The sequence below is a fragment of the Stigmatopora nigra genome, chromosome 18 (assembly GCF_051989575.1).
Source record: "Stigmatopora nigra isolate UIUO_SnigA chromosome 18, RoL_Snig_1.1, whole genome shotgun sequence".
NCBI lineage: Eukaryota > Metazoa > Chordata > Actinopteri > Syngnathiformes > Syngnathidae > Stigmatopora > Stigmatopora nigra.
The window spans coordinates 3,576,431-3,596,926 of NC_135525.1; the positions used below are offsets into that span (position 1 = coordinate 3,576,431).

The window sequence follows — 20,496 nt, forward strand, 5'->3', positions numbered from 1 at the left end:
TTAGATCTTAAGTATGAGGCCACATAGAGAGTTCATCCAGTTACATATTCTTGGGAGACTGTCATCAGGTGGACAGCGCTCTCCAGTGTAACAGCAAGTGTTTTTTTTCCTTTCTGTTATTTGGGCCTTTTTTTAACAGCAGTGTGTGCTTCTATTCATTTAAATGGTTTTTGAAGAGCACCCCCTCGAGTGTCAAACAAAGCCAGGCCGATTCCTGTGAAATGAAACAACAGTTTATTGTAATCAGTAATGTGACAGATGGTCAAATCTCCTGGCTTATGAGCAAATGTCAAGTCAAGTTCAAGTTGTCTAAATAAGGGGTGCTAAGCATAGGTCACAGTCTATTATCTGTCGGAGATTGCGTTTTGATACAATAATAGGTTATTCTTATATTCAATATAGGAATACCTTCATGCAAAAAATGCCTAATTTTCCCAAAAGAAAAAGAAAAAAAAAAAAGAAAAAAAATAAATAAATAAATATATATATATATATATATATATATATATATATATATATATATATATATATATATATATATATATATATATATATATATATATATATATATATATATATATATATATATATATATATATATATATATATATATATATATATATATATATATATATATATATATATATATATATATATATATATATATATATATATATATATATATATATATATATATATATATATATATATATATATATATATATATATATATATATATATATATATATATATATATATATATATATATATATATATATATATATATATATATATATATATATATATATATATATATATATATATATATATATATATATATATATATATATATATATATATATATATATATATATATATATATATATATATATATATATATATATATATATATATATATATATATATATATATATATATATATATATATATATATATATATATATATATATATATATATATATTATATATATATATATATATAATATATACACTGATTCGGTGGTCAGAAAAACAACCATACACACTCACACCCAAATCCAGGGGGATTTAAAGTGTCCAATCAGCTTACCATGCATGTTTTAGGAATGTGGGAGGAAAACTGAGAACCCGGAGGAAACCCACGCAGGCCCGGCGAACATGCAAACGCCACAAAGGTGCAATGAACTGGACTTGAACCGGGACCCCAAAGCTGTGAGGGCCATCCACATCGCAAATTCCACAAAGCACCTAGAGTGCATGTTGAATTATTAACTACTGTCTCTGAGTGTACTATTTCACTGACTTTAATTCAAAATCACGTTTTGCCCTTAAGTCGCCGCAAGTTAAACTATTATTTTGAAGGTACAAAACAGAAACAGACAAACACATTAATACAGCGCAAGCCCATAGGACAATACTTCAACATACGGAAGTGACGGAGAGGGGGAATATCGCTCTCTGTTGACAGCAGCATTTCATGGACGAAGTTATTATACAAACTCGTATCAAGCACATATTTACACTGCATAGTTAGACAAAATAAAACAATAAATAAATAAATAAAGCGACGATGGAGGACAGTGGTAACCTACAACCACTTTTTACATTCGGAGTAATAGCTGATATTCAGTACGCTGACATGGACGATGGGTTAAATTTTCTCCAGACAAGAAGGCGATACTACCGAAACAGTCTTGGGCTGCTCAGACAAGCCCAGGAAAGCTGGTCTCATTCAGCCACCCGTCCAACGTTCATCGTCCAGTTGGGAGACATTATCGACGGCTTTAACAAAAGCCACGGAAATTCTTGCCAAGCACTAGAGCGGGTCTTGGAAGAGTTTAGCCTTTGCGCCATCGAGGTGCACCATGTGTGGGGCAACCATGAGTTCTATAATTTCAGTCGAAGCGATCTGTTTCGTTCCAAGCTCAACAGCTCCTTACTGGCCGACACTAGCCTCGGTGGAACTCGTGCCGGTGGTGATATCTACGCCTACAGCTTCACTCCCTACCCCGGGTTTAGATTTGTCGTGTTGGATGCTTATGATGTGAGTTTGCTTGGTGTATCGGAGGACAGTTCGCAGTACCACAGCGCTTTAGATGTGATCAAACAACACAATATCCACGAGGACCTCAACACCCCACCAGGTAACCCAGAACTTCAACTTATCTTGTCAAACCGAGCGCAATTCCGGTTGGATTCACGCAAGAACTGAAGAAAATATGATCATCTTTCTCACCACAAACGGGAAAATGTTAAACATTATTGGTGCATTAACACAACAATTTCCATTGATTTTTGATTGCAAAATTAGGATACATTTATAGCGAATCTAACTTTTACAGTATTCCCTCGATTATCGCGACTTCACTTATTGCAAATTCACTTCTTCGCGATTTTTAATTATTTTAATTTTAAATTGTACATAAAAATGAAAATCCACGCTGAAACTTGTAAGCAGAAAGTACTCTTGCTACTAGGAATCAGCACTGAAGACAAACAGGTACTAATTATAATAGGGGTGATTCTACTTCGTGATCTTTATTATTATTGCGGTCTACATTAACCGTGACATTCAAGGGATTAGTGTGAAATCATTTAAAAATATTTTACAAATCATGTCAAATGTCAAATATATGAAGTGAATGTCATAAGGATTATGGAGTTAACATTTAGTACAAAAATATCATGACATTCACTTCATGTATTTGACATAATTTAGGCAGAGTCCTTGTTCGAGGCAATATGGCAAATGTATTTTTTTTAAGTACTAACTCATTGTTTGCCATTGACGGTGATAGAAGTCCAATCCATTTTTACTGGGAGGCCTAGCAGTGATCATTAGATCGTGAACCACAACAAATGCACATGTATGAATTTAATCATCTCATTTTCTGAAGCGCTTTATCCTCACCAGAGGGGAGTGACACTCTGAATTAGTGGCCAGCCAATCGCAGGGCACAAGGAGTCAAACAGCCATTCACCCTCACACTTATACCTAGAGGCAATTCAGTGTCCAATCAGCCTACCATGTATGTCTTTGGAATGTGAGAGGAAACTGGAGAAAACTGGAGTAGCCAAAAAAAAAGTAATATTACAGGAGGTCATCTGTGTATAAAAAAAATAAGTGGCTCAAGTGCTTTGTTTCATTTTTTCCTTGTCCCAGGGCTAATTGATGATCTCGAGCAGAGATTTTCAAAATTCAATGGTGGTTTCAGTAAGCCCCAGCTGGACTGGCTTGATTCTGTTCTGTCTTTAGCCGACAAGAATGACGAGAAAGTAACCATTATGAGTAAGTATTTTTTTTATTTTTGAACCGCTTTATCCCCACGAGGGTCGCGGGGGTGCTGGAGCCTATCCCAGCTGATTTCAGGCCAAAGGCGGGGCACACCCTGAATTGGGGTGTGGAATGTGGGAGGAAACCGGAGTACCCGGAGAAAACCAACGCAGTCCTGGGGAGGACATGCAAATTCCACACAGGTGGACCGACCTGGATTTTAACCCAGGACCCCCACTAAGGCCGGCGCGCTAACCACTCTCCATTGGGGCACCTTACCGGCTTATTCTTCTTTAACACACGTGAATGTAAAACAGCATTTTATTTAATTTTATTTTGACATATAATTCATTGGGCCCCGACAAACAAAATTGTTGGCCTTTCATCTATCAAATTATCAGTTTATGCATAAAATGACGAGCGATAGATCTTTTTATGTCAAACGATAAGTTAATATAGTAATAATCGCCTAAGGGTGCCCATACCTGAAACACCTCAAAGTGGCAATTTATCAGTGTTGACTACCAAAATAATCATTTGTGGCTGGCCAAATATAGACTACACAAAAAATCCATACAGCCCCCCAGTTTTTGGAATGTTCAGCTTGTTCTACCTTCTGATATAAAATATAAAACATGGGCTAATCTTAATTTGTCTGTCTACATTTTACCATTCAGGTCACCTCCCAGTCCATCCATTCTCCACAACGCCCATGTGCCTGGCCTGGAACTACGATGAGCTCCTGTCCACAATCCAGTCCCACAATAGTGTGATCTGTTTCATAGCAGGACATGATCATGATGGTGGATATTGCTTAGATAAAAACACAGGAGTTCACCACCTTACCTTGAAAGCAGTTATCGAGACACCACCAGACAGCAACGCATTTGGAACTGTCTCAGTGTACAAAGACAGGATGGTCCTTAAGGGGATTGGAAGGATTTCAGATCTAGACATTTTGTTTCCCTGACACCAGTTGGTTGGTAAGGCACTGACATACGAAGACAACTTGATCTAATCTAATTAAAAATTGTTACTATGCAGGCTATCATTTGTACACATTATATTTACATAGTTTACATAATGTTATGCTGTAAGCTTCAGGTTTGATTATAAGAAAATGTATAGTAATATAAGAAAATATTTAAAGGTACTCTGCACTGGAATTATTTTGCACTGGACTGAAGAAAAACCTCCTTCAGCATATTTAAAAAGGGACCTGTGATGACTTCTGCAATTAATATTTTCATAAACTCATTGCACCTTAGTTTTTATTGTTATTATCTGGTCATTTATGAATAAACGTTGAACCATTTTTTTTGAAATGTTATTGATGTGATTACTTTTAAATATTTAATGACTAGGTGTGTTAAATAAAGGAAACTGTTATTATCTTACTTTTGCTCTGAAATCATGGCTGGTTTTATAATGAAACATATATTGAATCAAACTCCAAGGGTGTGAAGTAAAGCAATATGTAAATACATTTGTTTGCATAAGATAAATTATCTTTTCTTTCTTTTGAAACAAATGACCATGTCATCCACATTGTCCTTTCATGCATGTCAAATATGGTAAGCCTAGTTTCAATTTTGGGATCTAATTCTGTCATTCATTTATAGTTGTGGATCAAAACATCCAATATAATTTATTATTGAAAATAATCAAACTTATCTGGTGTGTCATAGCGTTTTCATACCATTGCATTTTTAGGTCCTGATTTGTGTGCGGGCATATTCTGTTAAACATGTGTAATTATATAAAGTACTGTTATGCACGGCAACTCCTAATTATTAACCTACATTTTTTTATAGCTTTTTTTGTGTGTGAAATATTGTGGAAGTCGTTGCAGTGGCAAATTGGGATTGTCAGATAGCACGTGAAGGCGGCGCGAGCACAGACGTGGCCAAAGCGCATCTGCTGCGTTCATGTGGCGCAGTGTCCCGTCTGGAGGCAGGGAGAGGGCGAAGTTTCACTATCTGCATTGCAGCCCGAGAGCTGTTGCCGGAACCCAACACAACAATGGCGACTCCCAGTCCAGACAGCAACTCCTCCAGCTCTAGTAATAGCTTCAATAGTGTAGGATCCGCGTCGCACCAGTTCCACCAGCAGACACAGAGTAGCAGTATGCAAGGTATGACACAAATACTTTGCTTTTTGTCTATCTTAACACAGAAGTTGTATGGAAATATAGCAATGTAGCTACATTAAGTAGGAACCGTAGTTAAATTAGAGAGATTTACCTCAGACTGTCCAGTCAGAGCTTTCAAAATAAAACCATAATAGCAGGAGTTGTCTTTGATTCTTAAATAATTTGTCTTGAAACCCGATATATTCCATGGAGCAATAGTTGGTATTTTAAAAAGTATAAGTTACATGTTTTTTAAAAAGCCAATGTGGCATTTTTGTTATATAAATCATATAATACTCCTTACGTTATATAAGTGATTTGATGTTGAAGTGAAAATGTTGCCATTTCCGCTCCCGCCCTCGCTTTGTTTAGCTAGCGTCAAACCGCTGCTAGCCATGATGCATTCGCCAAGTTTAGCTGTTGATTTACGGGGCCTCTTTGACATCTCCAGGATTTCTATTCCCTAGAATGTCGCGATACACATTAATATAATATTATACTACTTTAACAACAACAAAAAGTTATTTGATCATGATGTATACAACCAATGTCACGCATACTGAAAAGTCCTACTGAATATAGCAATGCAATCCAGGCCTGCATTAAAAGTAATATTTATTTTCACTCAGGCTACTGTTTTATGCACACATTGTATTACCATTACCACATATCCAATCGACATAGACAATTGATTGCTGATTAATTATATAGGTTAATTAATTTTTGTAAGGCATCAATTGGACCGAATCGTTTAAAAATATATTATGACACATGACTACATTTTTAACATCAATGTGTTTTGTAATGCTTTTCTTGAAGTCTATAATGTTGGAATATGAAAAATTTAATCTCCCATGTAATGAAGAGCCTACCTAAATTATGGATCTGATATTGGTTTAGAACGATATATGTGTCAATCTGCTGATATGCTGCTGTCACACTCATTTAATAATATTCGACAAGAGACTGAAGCCACATTAAACATTGTGTTCAGTGAAAGATGTGTTAATGATTGCTGATGGATGACATTTCCATTGAACGATTTGGCTCCCCAGGCCAAGATGACCAACATTAAACACATAATTTAATATATTTAAATATGGTTGTCAATAGATATGTATTATTTTATTTTTTAATATTTTTCATTATGTATATATTTTTATATTTGAATTTATTTCAAAACATTTGCATGTTCTCCCTCGGACCTCCCACCCCACATTCCAAAGACATTCATAAATCAGTGTTTCCCAACTATTTTTGAGCTGCGGTACACTTTTTGATTTGAAAAAAATCTCAAGACACACCATTAGCTGATCAGATTACATGATAAACAGCAGCATCACTCTATTCTCTAATGTATTTTTTGCTTTATCTTTCTCTGTGTTGTCAAATCTTTGATCTAAACCCTACAGAAGCCAACAGCTGCTGGAGATGTCAAAATGAAACAGGTATTCTCATTTACCTTAATATTTATAATTTGCTGTTGGAAGTACACCAATCCTTATTATTATTGTATATTTTGGTGAAAACAAACAAACCTACCATAACATCGTTTTATTCAGTCAAACACTGGTTCATAAATGGTCCCGTTCATAAACAAATTGATTTTAGAGCAATATTATTGGATAAATGATGATTTAATTGATCGTCAGTCACAGCATACTTACAGAGCACACATTCCTCTAAACATCATTTGCACCATTTCACATGCAGGTAGCATTTAAAAAAAATAAATAAATTGGCCCTTAATATGCTTTTCCTGACACTGAGTGAAAATTTTAAAAAAAAGTGTGAGTGACTGTGACGGCATATATTTAATTTGACCTAAACTCATAAAAGCATTGTAAAAAATCTTGATGCACCCCAATCATTTCAATGGGTAAACATTATTTTAGTTAAAAAAATGAGAACTAGAACGAAATAACTTCCTGAACCGAGGTTTGGCTGTATGTTGCATCCATATTTCACAACAGAACAACAAAACACTTTAAAATCATATTATATATTCACTTTTTTTAAAAAGGTAACACAGTTCCTTTCATAACTGAATGATAAGGAACATAGTTTATTTACTTATTTACAAAAGTCCGAAGTTTCAAATGTGAGGTGATAGTTATCATGATTATGATCAATATCGACTCATTTTTTTATTTGTTATAACCATGTTTGTCATATTGCCCACGCCTAGTCACGCAAATTCATAATGTAAACAAAATTCAAAGTGTTTTTTTTTTTTTTTTTTTTTTTTTTTTTTATTCTTACTTCAGGATTTCAGATAAGCCTGTCTGGAGTTTCCAAAAGTAAGCAAGTACAGTGTTCCCTCGCTTATCGCGGTTAATGCGGACGGGGACCCCCCGCAATAGCTGCATTTCCGCGAAATAGGCGGGCGCCATCAAAAACGGTTATAGAAACGTATAACACGTGCACAAAAGCACCACCAAGCAAAAACATCATAGTAGTCCGGATGGAGGATCTTCTGCAGTTTTTTTGCACGTAAGAAACATCGTTATTGGGAGTTGTGAACATTGTTTTTTTGGGCGGTGAAGATGCGCCTGTAAACAGCCATGACGTCATCAATGCGATTCCTGAACTCTCACCATGTTATTGACCATTTCTTTGGCCTTTTTTTGATGCAATTACTAATTCTTATTGAATATTTTGTTTCCACCTCTTGTAAAATGATGTAATTTATAATTTTAACTTAATATCTTTAAATTTTGTATTTATTTTTTTCCTGAAAAAAATCTGCGAAGCTCTGAGTCCGCAATTGCTGAAGCGTGAAGTAGCGAGGGAACACTGTAGTAATTTGCACGCTAACAATGCCATTTTAATCTCTTTGTGGGAGCATATACTACACCTCAGTAGTCTAAGGTGGTTTTCCTAACCTCTGGTGTTCAGCCTGTGTATACTGATTCACTTTCATTATGTCGGGGTTCTGTCAGAATTATATTTTAATTTTGATCGTTTCTGTTTTTTTATGTCAAATGAATGAAAAGAAGCAACTGTATACTATTGAGTTTGCCTGTGTGGTGCTTTTGTAACTTGGGTAACTGTCACTACTTAACAAAACTTTGTCCAAATCTGAGTTTGACTTAGTAGTATGTAGTCCTAACATTTTTGGATTCACCTTGCACTTTATTTAAATATGGCTTGACAAAAAGGACAACACTGTCATTATAGGTAAAAATATTTGTTTCGGATCAAGGTTTCTTAGCTGGTGCCATTCTGGTATTCTCTTGAATTAATAGTTGTGACTCACTTTTATAGCTTTCAACCAAGCATATTTTTTTTCTTCAAAAATAGCATTAAAATACACATGCATTCTTTTAAACATACAATTTCCGCGATACGTTTACATACATGCATTATGTTACATGCATTACTTTTATTATGTTAGTTTGAGGCTTTTAATAATTCCTTTTATCTGTTCTTTTCTAAGGTAACATGAAGCTAAAGGGTACAGCTTTCTCCAAACGCTCCTAGCTTGGTTTTGTATTGTCCTCTCTTTGTGATATGAGTAATTTGTGTCACAAACGCAGTCATACAACAAATTCAACTCTTTCCTCAAGTGTCCTGCTAATGGATTTAAAAAAAATTGTTCAAAATCCCCATTGCATTTCTCGACACCAAAGTTTTAAGTTTACCTACTTGTGACAGACAGATTTCAGAATACATTTCATAGTTAAATAATTTTTTTCAATAGGAAAAAATATAACAAATTAGGTAAAAAACTAATGCAGTGTGTGTTTAAAAACCCCTGACAGGCTGCCTAGGAATATAGATTTTCTGCATTTTGATGAAAGTTTGACATAAATTAAACGTAGAATTCATTAATAATGTTTCATCCCACTTATGACTTTTTCCAAAAAGTTGCGGTTTTAACAATGGTAATTTGTCTCCTTGTTTCTTCTTCTTCATTGTACATGAACTGATCTCTCTGGTGTAACTTTTTAAGTGTATTTTCATTCTTACTTTCACTCAATAACATGTCAAGTACTGTATTTTCACACCTATAGGGCACATTAAAAAAAATCCCCAAATTGGACGGAGTACCCAATCAGCAAGTGCCGACCAGCACATGCTAGCGTCCATTGGGTCGAAGCGCCTTATTTATGAGCAATAAAAACAGAACATGCACCCGCAAATGAGACATCGCCATTCAGGCATTGCGTCCTATATGTATGAAAATACGGTATATAAGATTGCACTGATAAGTCACAAAATGCCCACTTCATCATCAATGATATCCATTAGGAAAGCCGTAGCATGGTATAATAATTCAATTTTATTGGCATTGCCATAGCTTTATATATATCTATATATATATATATATATATATATATATATATATATATATATATATATATATATATATATATATATATATATATATATATATATATATATATATATATATATATATATATATATATATATATATATATATATATATATATATATATATATATATATATATATATATATATATATATATATATATATTTATATATATATATCTATATATATATATATCTATATATATATATATATATATATCTATATATATATCTATATATATATATATATATATATATATATATATATATATATATATATATATATATATATATATATATATATATATATATATACATATATATATACATATATATATACATATATATATACATATATATATATACATATATATATATACATATATATATATATATATATATATATATATATATATATATATATATATATATATATATATATATATATATATATATATATATATATATATATATATATATATATATATATATATATATATATATATATATATATATATATATATATATATATATATATATATATATATATATATATATATATATATATATATATATATATATATATATATATATATATATATATATATATATATATATATATACATATATATATATACACATATATATATACATATATATATATATATATATATATATATATATATATATATATATATATATATATATATATATATATATATATATATATATATATATATATATATATATATATATATATATATATATATATATATATATATATATATATATATATATATATATATATATATATATATATATATATATATATATATATATATATATATATATATATATATATATATATATATATATATATATATATAATACAGTATTGTTATATTACAATATTTTGGATATCATTACATTGTGCAAGTGGACATATAATGGTGGGTTGGTACATGTACAATGTAAGTTATTAAGCATTATATAATGCTTCATAACTTCACACTGATAACCATGTTTTGCAGTGCTCCGTGTGGGATGTGCATGTTTTGGCAATATGAACCCCTTTGTGGCTTTGTCCTGACAGGTAAACGTAAAGCGCTGAAGCTGAATTTCGCGAGTACTCCAGTTAAGCCAGCATCCCGGCTCCCGCTCAATCCAACACCCCCCTCCTTCCAGAATCCTCACATGTAAGTAGGCATGGCAGTGTTCGAATCATAATTTTTCCCATCATCAGAAGATAGAAATATATAATAAAATAAAAACACTATTTAGATGTTAAAAAGTGCGAACTACAGTCATACCTTGACATACGAGTGACTGAACATATGAGCAAATTTTTGCCTTAGATACGAGACAAAGACACTCGGTTTTGAGGGATGAAGAAGCTGCAAGTTCCGACTCTTTGCCTCGGTTATCGCACATAGTTTAAATTTAGTGTAACGTAAGATTATTTTTAAGTGTGTATAGTAATCTAAGTTCATTCATTCATTTTCTGAATCCCTTTACCCATTTATTTTTATTTCTTTCTGAACTGTTTGTATTGTACTGCTTTTTGTTTAATCCTTTCTGTCCCATCCACATGGTTTTTAGAGAGCGACTGCGAACGCACAGCATTGAGTCATCAGGAAAGCTTAAAATTTCTCCTGAGCAGCACTGCGACTTCACGGCAGAGGATTTGAGAGACCTTGGGGAGATTGGTCGAGGGGCGTACGGCTCAGTGAACAAGATGGTCCACAAACCCACGGGACAGATTATGGCTGTCAAGGTGAATTGTTATTTTTGGAGTATTGCTACTAAATGTTTTAAGCATTTTAATGTCAATGTCACGATTCTTAGTTAACCTATAATACTTTTTTTAAAATCGAAAATAGAAATCCATTTTTTTCACATCTACGTCAACATAAAATATCGATGGCCTGATGAACTCATAACAACACATCTAAAACAGATTAAATAGATTTTTTATGTGCAATATTTCTATCAATTCTATTGCAGTTTTTTCCTATGAAGTTCTAACCAATCATAATATATATATATATATATATATATTTAATTTTTTTCTTCACATTCTATGCATTATTTCTGCCCTCAGAGGATTCGTTCCACCGTGGATGAAAAGGAGCAAAAGCAGCTGCTGATGGATCTTGACGTGGTGATGAGGAGTAGTGACTGTCCATACATTGTCCAATTTTACGGGGCTCTTTTCAGGGAGGTATGAACAAATTTTCAATAAATATTAAATGTCCATGCTCAGCTCAAGTTTTGGCAACAATATTTCTCATTTCTAAACCTTTTACTTTCTTAAACGTGTTGATGTCATCAATTTTGTTTGTGTTTCAGGGGGACTGCTGGATTTGTATGGAGCTTATGTCTACCTCATTAGACAAATTTTATAAATATGTGTATTGTGCGTTTGATTATGTCATTCCAGAGGAAATATTAGGGAAAATAACATTAGCAGTAAGTATACTATTAAAAGTGTTCCCCCTTATATCCTGTTATGAATCGTACCGAAATTAAAATTGAGTTGTGTGTTTTTAACAGACGGTGAAAGCACTGAATCACTTAAAGGAAAACTTGAAAATTATTCACAGAGGTAAGGTGATGGTAATTTGCGTCATGTGTCACAATAGGCATTTATTCAATTGGAAAAAAATAGCAATTATGGTTGCTTATGGTTTCATTGGCAACAAAATTGCATTCCTCTTAGGCAATATCATAAATAAATTAAAATGAAAAAGCATGTTACAATGTATCACAAAAATATTATATCTACAATATAATATTTTTATAATATATTATATAATATTTTATACATAATATTTAGATGTATATTAAATAAAATAACATGGTTTTTCTCTTGAATCTATTGTTATAATCATTTGTTTCAGATACACTGTCATTATTTTGTGTGGAAAAATGTAATTTGATGTTGAAAAAGTCTTGTTCAAACTTGAGTCTTGAAAAACATTGGGTTGTCTTATATTCGGTATATACCGATATATAATCATTTCAAGGACATCATAAACCAAAGACTGCATATTCTTCACTGATGTTGATTCTTCCACAATTAGCAAAGAATAATTTAGGAATACAAAATAATCTCCATTAACACAAATACTGTGTTGCTCTCTATTGTGTGTTTAGTTTTACATCAGTTTTGGTTAAAATATATCACCTACATATTGGCATCACCATGTAAATAAATGTAATGCTGATCTAAATATTTTCACTCTCTGTTTTTCTAGACATCAAACCTTCCAATATTCTTATGGACCGAAAAGGCAACATCAAGTTGTGTGATTTTGGCATCAGCGGCCAGCTTGTGGACTCCATAGCCAAGACTAGAGATGCTGGCTGCAGGCCCTACATGGCAGTAAGTAAAGAAAAAAAACTAGCTTGCGCTCACATCTTTATTACAACTAATGACTTGTGCTAAATTTGTATCAGAATTATAATTTTGTATTTTGCACAAACTAAAAACAATATTGCTTTTATTGCAAGTACACTGTGAAAATTTAGTATTTCGTTCTGATCATGGCTGCCTTTTGGAGAATTACTCTAAATTTCAAATAATTGCCAACGAGGGAAGATACAAAACACAGAGCAATAATTTTATATACTCGAATCCATTATAACTCTTATGGACTTACAGCGTATCGTTCTTAAATATGGAAACATGAAGAGCACATTAAAACAAAGCGCAGGTTACGACTATTTCCCAGTTCATGTGGAGATCAGAACTCACACGATGGCCAAACTCAGAGACCCTTGACAATTTGACAAGTTCATAATAAGAAACGTGTCCCACATTGTAAGGAATGCGTCAAAGCAGGTTACGACTATTTCCCAGTTCATGTGGAGATCAGAACTCACACGATGGCCAAACTCAGAGACCCTTGACAATTTGACAAGTTCATAATAAGAAACGTGTCCCACATTGTAAGGAATGCGTCAAAATAGCCGACAAGAAGTTGCTTTATTGTAAGCAGAATCATTTTTTAAAAACATGAGTTTCTTATTTACTTCATGGTAATTTAAATCCTGGGGTCAAGCACATGTTTTGCTTTATTTGAAATTATTTACCATCCATTCTTCTTCTTAGAAATGGAGAATAGGAATCACAGTTTAATTATAAGATGAAGAGTTTTCATGTGCTACATTGGAGTTTAATATCAGTACCATCGAAACAGTGATTTCATTTATGGCATTAGTGGATTTTCTTTTCCCATTTTAAATATTATCCTACCTAAATTACAAAAATATAGTGAAATGGAAATGATCCTATATTGTATAATGGATCGGCTATGCAATCAAAACTAATTTGAGGTATTAATTGTGAAAAAAAGGAGGGGGAAAAATTACAGCTCTGTGCAGACTATTTTGTAATTGTGTATCTTTCAGCCTGAAAGAATAGACCCCAGTGCCTCTAGACAAGGCTACGATGTTCGCTCTGATGTTTGGAGCTTAGGAATCACCTTGGTAAGAAATCCATATCCTGCCATTTCTTAGGACAGAGGTGTCAAACTAATTGCTGGGTTAAGTTTGACATGTTTATTCATTTGTGTATGTTTTCAGTACGAGCTGGCCACTGGAAGGTTCCCATACCCAAAGTGGAACAGTGTTTTTGATCAGCTGACGCAAGTGGTGAAAGGAGAGCCTCCTCAGCTCAGTAATTCTGAGGAGCGGCAGTTCTCCCCCAAGTTCATCAATTTTGTTAACTTATGGTAAGCATTATATGTGTAGTTTTATTTCGAGACCAATGAGGTCAAACAATGACTTAATTGGTCAAAGTGTCTAAAAACATATGAAACCTTAAGAGCTTCCCAGCTAATTGTTTCCAAAATAAACAAACAGACATTCATGTTCTCCTAAAGAAAGCTTAAGATAACATCAGAGGCTAACTAGTGGGTTTTATTCCTTATTCTACATCGAGGCAATAATATCCATTAAACTGGTTGAAGTTGTAGTTACATCAACGAATATTATAACTTACTATGATGAAATTGCTACAGCAAGTACAACTGTTTCATACTCTAAAGTTAGTTAACTTCATATTGTCGTTCGCACTCCATTCTATGATTGCAATGACAATAACGTAAAGCACTAATATTGACAATGTTCTTTTTTATGTAAACACAGCATTCGAATATGCATCTTGAACATCCATATCATTTTTTATTCATCATTTTGGCGAACGGACACCCTACATTGGATTACCAAATCCTGGATTACTAAAGAGCAGCTCAATAGTTACAAAACACCCAAAAATCATAATGCCACAGTCAGTCAAATTCACCCGGCAGTACAAAAGCATAATCCACAATGCAGTGCTGGTCTCATTTAAATAGGTCTTCTCACATTTAGGTGGTGGCCTGCAAACACTTTTTCCTTGATCTGGAGTATATGGCTTTGGTATTGCTTTAAAACAAATCACTAATACACTCCACAACACACTTTCTTGCCATAGAGTTTACCATTAGAGTCTCAAAACTTGACTGAGTAGCAAGATCTAAGTGAGGCAGAGCATTATTGGCTGGTTGGACAATTGCCCCTAGTTATGAGTGTGAGCATGAATGGTTGTTTGTCTCATCCTGTCCCATGATTGGCTGGCCACCAATTCAGGGTGTCCCCTGCCTTGTGCCCGGAGGCAGCTGGGATAAGCTCCAGCAACCCTAGTGAGGATAAAGTGGTTCAGAAAATGAAGGAAGGAAAAAATATTGTAGACTGCATGAGTAGAAGCAGTTGCACCATATGTCACCAGGTGGTGCCAGAATACTTTTAATGTTGTGGCCTAAGTAAAAACAGCAAGTTGGTGAGATTTTTAGGGTCAACTTGTCATCTGTTAAAGTGGTAATAATAATCTAAAAATTGGACTCATCACGTTCAGATTTATTTTTTTTAATTTATTTTGAAGATAAAATAACATTTTAAAACGATAATAGCCTCTGTCTGGTGGATACCCATTTATTTACATTTATCTCATTCACTATTGAAACAATACAATGTACTGTTTTAACTGTTGCATTAGATTAACCACCTTGATCTGGCATGTTGTGTTAATCAGATTTGATCTAACTCCTGCACTTGGTTGTAAATCTTATTCCAAATTGCGATTAGAAGTTGTATATTTTCACCAATTAGGTTTTGCCAACTGATTCACTGTCAACTTTTTCATTTGATATTTTCTTAAATTTGATAAATAAAATTCTAACATTACACTTTTATCTCTATAGCCTTACAAAGGATGAATCTAAAAGGCCAAAGTACAGGGAGTTGCTGGTAAGTGTCTGCTTTACTGGAATGGATTTAAAATGTTATTGCTGCATTTTTACCTGCACTGTGCTATATCATCATTGTTGCTCTGGCAACAGACAAATCACTTGTAAACACATACGCACTATACACTCAAGATGAAACCACACAATTGTAGAGTGATACCTTGAGATACGAGCTTAATGTGTTCCGGGACCGAGCTTGTATGTCAATTTACTTATGTATCTCAAATCAATTTTCCCATAGCAATGAACTAAATACAAATTAATTGATTCCCACCCTGTGAAAAAACACCAAAAACAGGATCATTGCTAACAAGTTATCAACCAGACACAGACACATCATTCACATAATTCAGTACTTCTCAATTATTTTCTGTTAGCCCCCCCCCTAGCAAGAGGAAAACTTTTCGCCCCCCCCCCACTTCCCACCGTGACTATAAAGAAAATCCTTTTATAAAATTGTTATAAGTACAACATTTTATCCTTATTAACATTAAATAAAAGGAAAAAAGAAAGTAATATAGTCAAACTTACAAAGAATAACTTTATTAAATCTTGTTTTAAGTCTGCAACAGAAAAGATTTTAAGTGCATCAATGCCTGAAATAAAAAATAAATGAGAGCGCCACTGCCAGCTACTGTAGTGGATGCGCAATTACACTTTATACTAGTACGGCCAAATAAAATCCTGTTCCCCAGGGTTACACGCGCCCCCCCAGGTATCGCACCACGCCCCCCCAGGGGGGCGCGCCCCACTATTTGAGAAGCACTGACATAATTCAATAAATCTCTTGCTAATAGTCTAATCGAATATGTATTGTTAATTTGCAGTTCTCTATTTATTAACTGTTGTTGTTTTTGTCTTACCCAGAAACATCCATTCATTCTTATGTATGAAGAGCGTTTTGTGGACGTCGCCAGTTATGTGTGCCGCATCCTGGATCAGATCCCTGCATCTCCCATTTCTCCTATGTATCCAGACTGAGAAATCTTTGGATGGGGCCTCCCCACAAAGCAGCGGATGGAATACACCAAGCTTTCTGAGGTAGTTCCAATGGTCTCCTGGACTTTTTTTTTTTTAGAAACACAGATTTAGTCACGTTCCAAAGAAGAGAGGAACGCTAGTGGTGCAATGAGATAAATATTAAGCCAACTCTTCTACTACAAATCACCTCATTTAAAGTCACTCATTGTTCCAAAAAATAAATATAAAAACCAAATGAAAAGACAGAGCAATGGTGCTCATGACTAAAAATAGCCACAAATTTAATTGTGCATTGTGGACTGTACGTATACATTTGTGTGTTCAACTCTGAAGAATAGTATAGGTGTATTCAAATGGATCTATTCTGAAAACACCCATTTCAGAGTTTAGATTCTTGGTAACTAAATAAGTATGCAAAATGCGCTTTGTCTGGGTAAATAATTATGGAATTGGTTGTGTGGCTTTATGTCCTTTTGCTCACTTCAATGTGGAATTTGAGGGTTTGTCTTAACACTCACATTATTAAATGCTTATGCTCAAGGTTGCCACGGTTTGCACTTCTGTTATGTCATTGAACTTAAGTCATTGAGATAAGCGTCTTTTTTTGTAGCACTTTGAAAAAACTTTGATTTGGGGAATCTTGTTAAGCCACACCATTAGCGCAAAGTTTCCTCCTCTTTCAGTTCTTCTCTTAATCAGTATTAGTCGGAAGATGGGAAAAACGGGAAAACTTTTTATTTGTTTATTATTTGAACCCTGATTTACATAGATGTTGGATAACATTAACTGTACATTTACTCTAGGAATGGCACACTATTGGTGTATTAACTTAGGTGAATAGGAAAGCAGAATCAGTTTTCCATGTGAATGAATCCTTTGGTGTTTTGCTTCTGAGTAAAGACCAAATCAACATTCTTTAGTATTTTAGTATTATTTTTTTGTACATATGTACAAAGAATTATGGTTTATTCATACATTTAAAAACATTTGGAAGCTCTAAGAATCATATTTAAGTAGCAACTCACAAATGTAAGGGTTGCGTTTTAATTTTCAAGGCTTCATATTAAATCTTACGAATGTAGTTATTTCTAAACATTTTATTTTTCAGGAAAGTTTTATTTCAGACAAAAAAAAAGCTTACCTCTCTGACTTTAAAATTATGACAATGCACAAACTGGCTATTGCAATGCTTGTCTGATGTAAAGTTACTTGATGTCCACTGATGCATATGTGTATGTATATAGTGCATCTAATCTGCTGTTTTTGGCAGGTTTTGCTAGACCGTTAAGGCCCGTTTGAACAAAAGGACAAAGAAGTTTGTGAGAATGGCTTACAAAGAAAAACAAATTTAAAAAATGAGAGGATTTTACATTTGAGACTGGGCCTTGATGCCTCTTAGCATCCTGTCCTTGCACTGTACAGTTTTATTGCTCATCCACACTGATCACAGATCCACCATGCTGCATTACAAAGACAAACAGTTGTAACTATGTACAGTTTATTTGAGAAATAAGCAGTCAAGCTTTACCTCCTAAATAGAAAAACACCAGTGAATGCTGCTAAATGATGTTTTCTTCCACCTTTGCCACTGAAATACTGTTGAGCGTGGAAGATCAATTTTCACATAGATACTCAGCATATTCCGCCAAGCATGTCACTCTAGCTTGCACTGTGGACAAAAATATTCAAATTCTATATTTTAATAAAAATACCACAATTTCCTAAATAGGTGCCAGGATATGTTATGATTTAAGACAATTGCAATTCATTTGAGATGTGTTTCAGTGGGGCTCTTCTATGATTAACTGGAGGATTATGTCACTACTTATCTGTCTGTCTTCATCTGTAATGCAGAAATGGTGTAAACTTACCAAACGATATGTTCTTCACTTATGGGGTATGGTTTCTATCCGTAGTGAATGCAGATCACTGGGGTACATGTTGTATAAATTGCAATCTACTAGAATGTTCATAATAGATTATAAAATAATATTAAGGGCAATTATGTTGTATGTCTATGCAGGGTTAATAAAGTTCCTGTGGAAAAATATTGGGTTTGTATCGTTCTTTTCTCAGCGAGAGAGTAAGCACTGCTACGTGGCTGTGATAGATTTATTGTGTACAATGTACATAAATGTGAGCATTTTGGGTTTAGGGATTAAGCAATTTTAGTCAGATATGTTTTTTGTAAATAGATATATTGTTTGAGAGGGGTTCATCACTGTCTGATTTCTAGAGAAAACAAAAACAAATTTAATGTGGAAGATTTAAAAAGGAATGATTTCTATGGAAGGTTTCAATATTGAGTGATAATGGCTATGGTTGTAAAACTCATGTTTATTGTTTTAAATACATATTCACTTTATTGGAAATATTTCACCCTTATTATCATTTCGGCAGTGTAAGTGTGCTTAGCACCAACTATTTTGCTTAAAAGCACAATAACTTATGTTTTGCCTGGGCTGCAGAACGGAGTGGAACCCAGGAGCAGGAAACAGCCAACGAAAGGGAAGCGCTGATCCACAACAATTGGTTAAAAGTAAGACCTCCGTATAAGTAAAATGACAACAGTTTATCATAAGCTTTGTGAGCTTATTGTGAGACTGAAGAAGGCCTATTCATGCACGGCTGTATTAGGAAAATGTCAAACTAAGTTTCCACTAAGTAACCAGTGCTTTTTATGACTTGTAAAATAGGCCAAAAACTGTTTTGATGACTACAATTCATTAAGAAGATGAAGACTAAAGGCAGCATTGTGGATTTATTTTGTTCATACAGCTGTAAACTGGGCAAATGTTTGGAATTACGATTACTAATTGGAGCTGTACTGGAGCTTGTCCTGAGACCAGCAGAATGTTGCAACATCATCACAGGAGCACCATTCATCAAGTGAGCATGTGTTTATCAAGATTGATATGAATGCCCATACTAATTTGTGAATAAATTCGGAGGAAAAAATAACACCAAATGTTTGAATATTAAAAAAAAAAATTGGAAAAACAAAAGATGAATTTGGTAGAGTAACTATATGCCATTACAAAGTTAATATGCTACAAAATGCATGTAAGATAACTTGAAAATGAATTAACCAGTTTAATGACAAAATACACTTGTGCATAGATCTTTACAATGTTGCTGCCTGCTGATGAAGCAACTAAACATGACAATTGAAATGTTGAGTGTCAATGAATTTATTGTGGATACAAAGCAGTGGTTGTCTGACACTATCTAATTGCATTTTGTAGATAACCCCTCACAACAAAGTAGAGAGCTGTCAAAAGTAGTACTTACATGTGCAACAAAGTGAAACTTAGTTTGGGTAGGCACTTTTAGGAAGGCCAGCTGTGTTGAGTTAGAAGGCAGTATTTACATTGAATTCTGTTTTCAGTACAGGTACACATATGTTACATCAATTTTTCACAAGTGCTAGTACTGGAAATGATGCATAAGAATAATTCAATTTGAAGAAGGCTTGCAACATAT

At 33.5% G+C, this 20,496-nt stretch overlaps 2 protein-coding genes across 3 annotated transcripts; both read left to right on the forward strand.

The window, feature by feature from the left end:
• Positions 1-1,442: 1,442 nt before the first annotated feature.
• adprm (ADP-ribose/CDP-alcohol diphosphatase, manganese-dependent) lies at positions 1,443-4,671 on the forward strand. The gene is made up of 3 exons (XM_077738847.1): positions 1,443-2,144; positions 3,164-3,289; positions 3,952-4,671. Exons 1-3 carry the CDS (start codon positions 1,571-1,573, stop codon positions 4,242-4,244), a joined length of 993 nt encoding a protein of 330 aa, XP_077594973.1. The 5' UTR covers positions 1,443-1,570; the 3' UTR covers positions 4,245-4,671.
• A 460-nt stretch (positions 4,672-5,131) lies between these two features.
• map2k4b (mitogen-activated protein kinase kinase 4b) lies at positions 5,132-19,063 on the forward strand. 2 transcript variants are annotated; one of them, XM_077738844.1, is made up of 13 exons: positions 5,132-5,408; positions 6,818-6,853; positions 7,673-7,705; positions 10,836-10,938; positions 11,342-11,516; positions 11,844-11,963; positions 12,092-12,211; positions 12,296-12,347; positions 13,000-13,127; positions 14,156-14,233; positions 14,330-14,478; positions 15,988-16,033; positions 16,900-19,063. In XM_077738844.1, exons 1-13 carry the CDS (start codon positions 5,297-5,299, stop codon positions 17,011-17,013), a joined length of 1,266 nt encoding a protein of 421 aa, XP_077594970.1. In that variant the 5' UTR covers positions 5,132-5,296; the 3' UTR covers positions 17,014-19,063. The 2 variants fall into 2 exon arrangements, with proteins under 2 accessions (XP_077594970.1, XP_077594972.1); XM_077738846.1 differs by lacking the exon at positions 7,673-7,705 and having other exon boundaries at positions 5,134-5,408.
• Positions 19,064-20,496: the final 1,433 nt, after the last annotated feature.

Excerpts from the sequence above, each read along its gene's own strand:
- adprm (XM_077738847.1), top strand. The coding sequence starts at position 1,571 with ATGGAGGACAGTGGTAACCTACAACCACTTTTTACATTCGGAGTAATA. Across the intron at positions 2,145-3,163 it reads GGACCTCAACACCCCACCAG|GGCTAATTGATGATCTCGAG; the intron begins GTAACCCAGAAC and ends TCCTTGTCCCAG. Across the intron at positions 3,290-3,951 it reads CGAGAAAGTAACCATTATGA|GTCACCTCCCAGTCCATCCA; the intron begins GTAAGTATTTTT and ends TTTACCATTCAG.
- map2k4b (XM_077738844.1), top strand. The coding sequence starts at position 5,297 with ATGGCGACTCCCAGTCCAGACAGCAACTCCTCCAGCTCTAGTAATAGC. Across the intron at positions 5,409-6,817 it reads ACAGAGTAGCAGTATGCAAG|AAGCCAACAGCTGCTGGAGA; the intron begins GTATGACACAAA and ends TAAACCCTACAG. Across the intron at positions 14,234-14,329 it reads GGAGCTTAGGAATCACCTTG|TACGAGCTGGCCACTGGAAG; the intron begins GTAAGAAATCCA and ends GTATGTTTTCAG.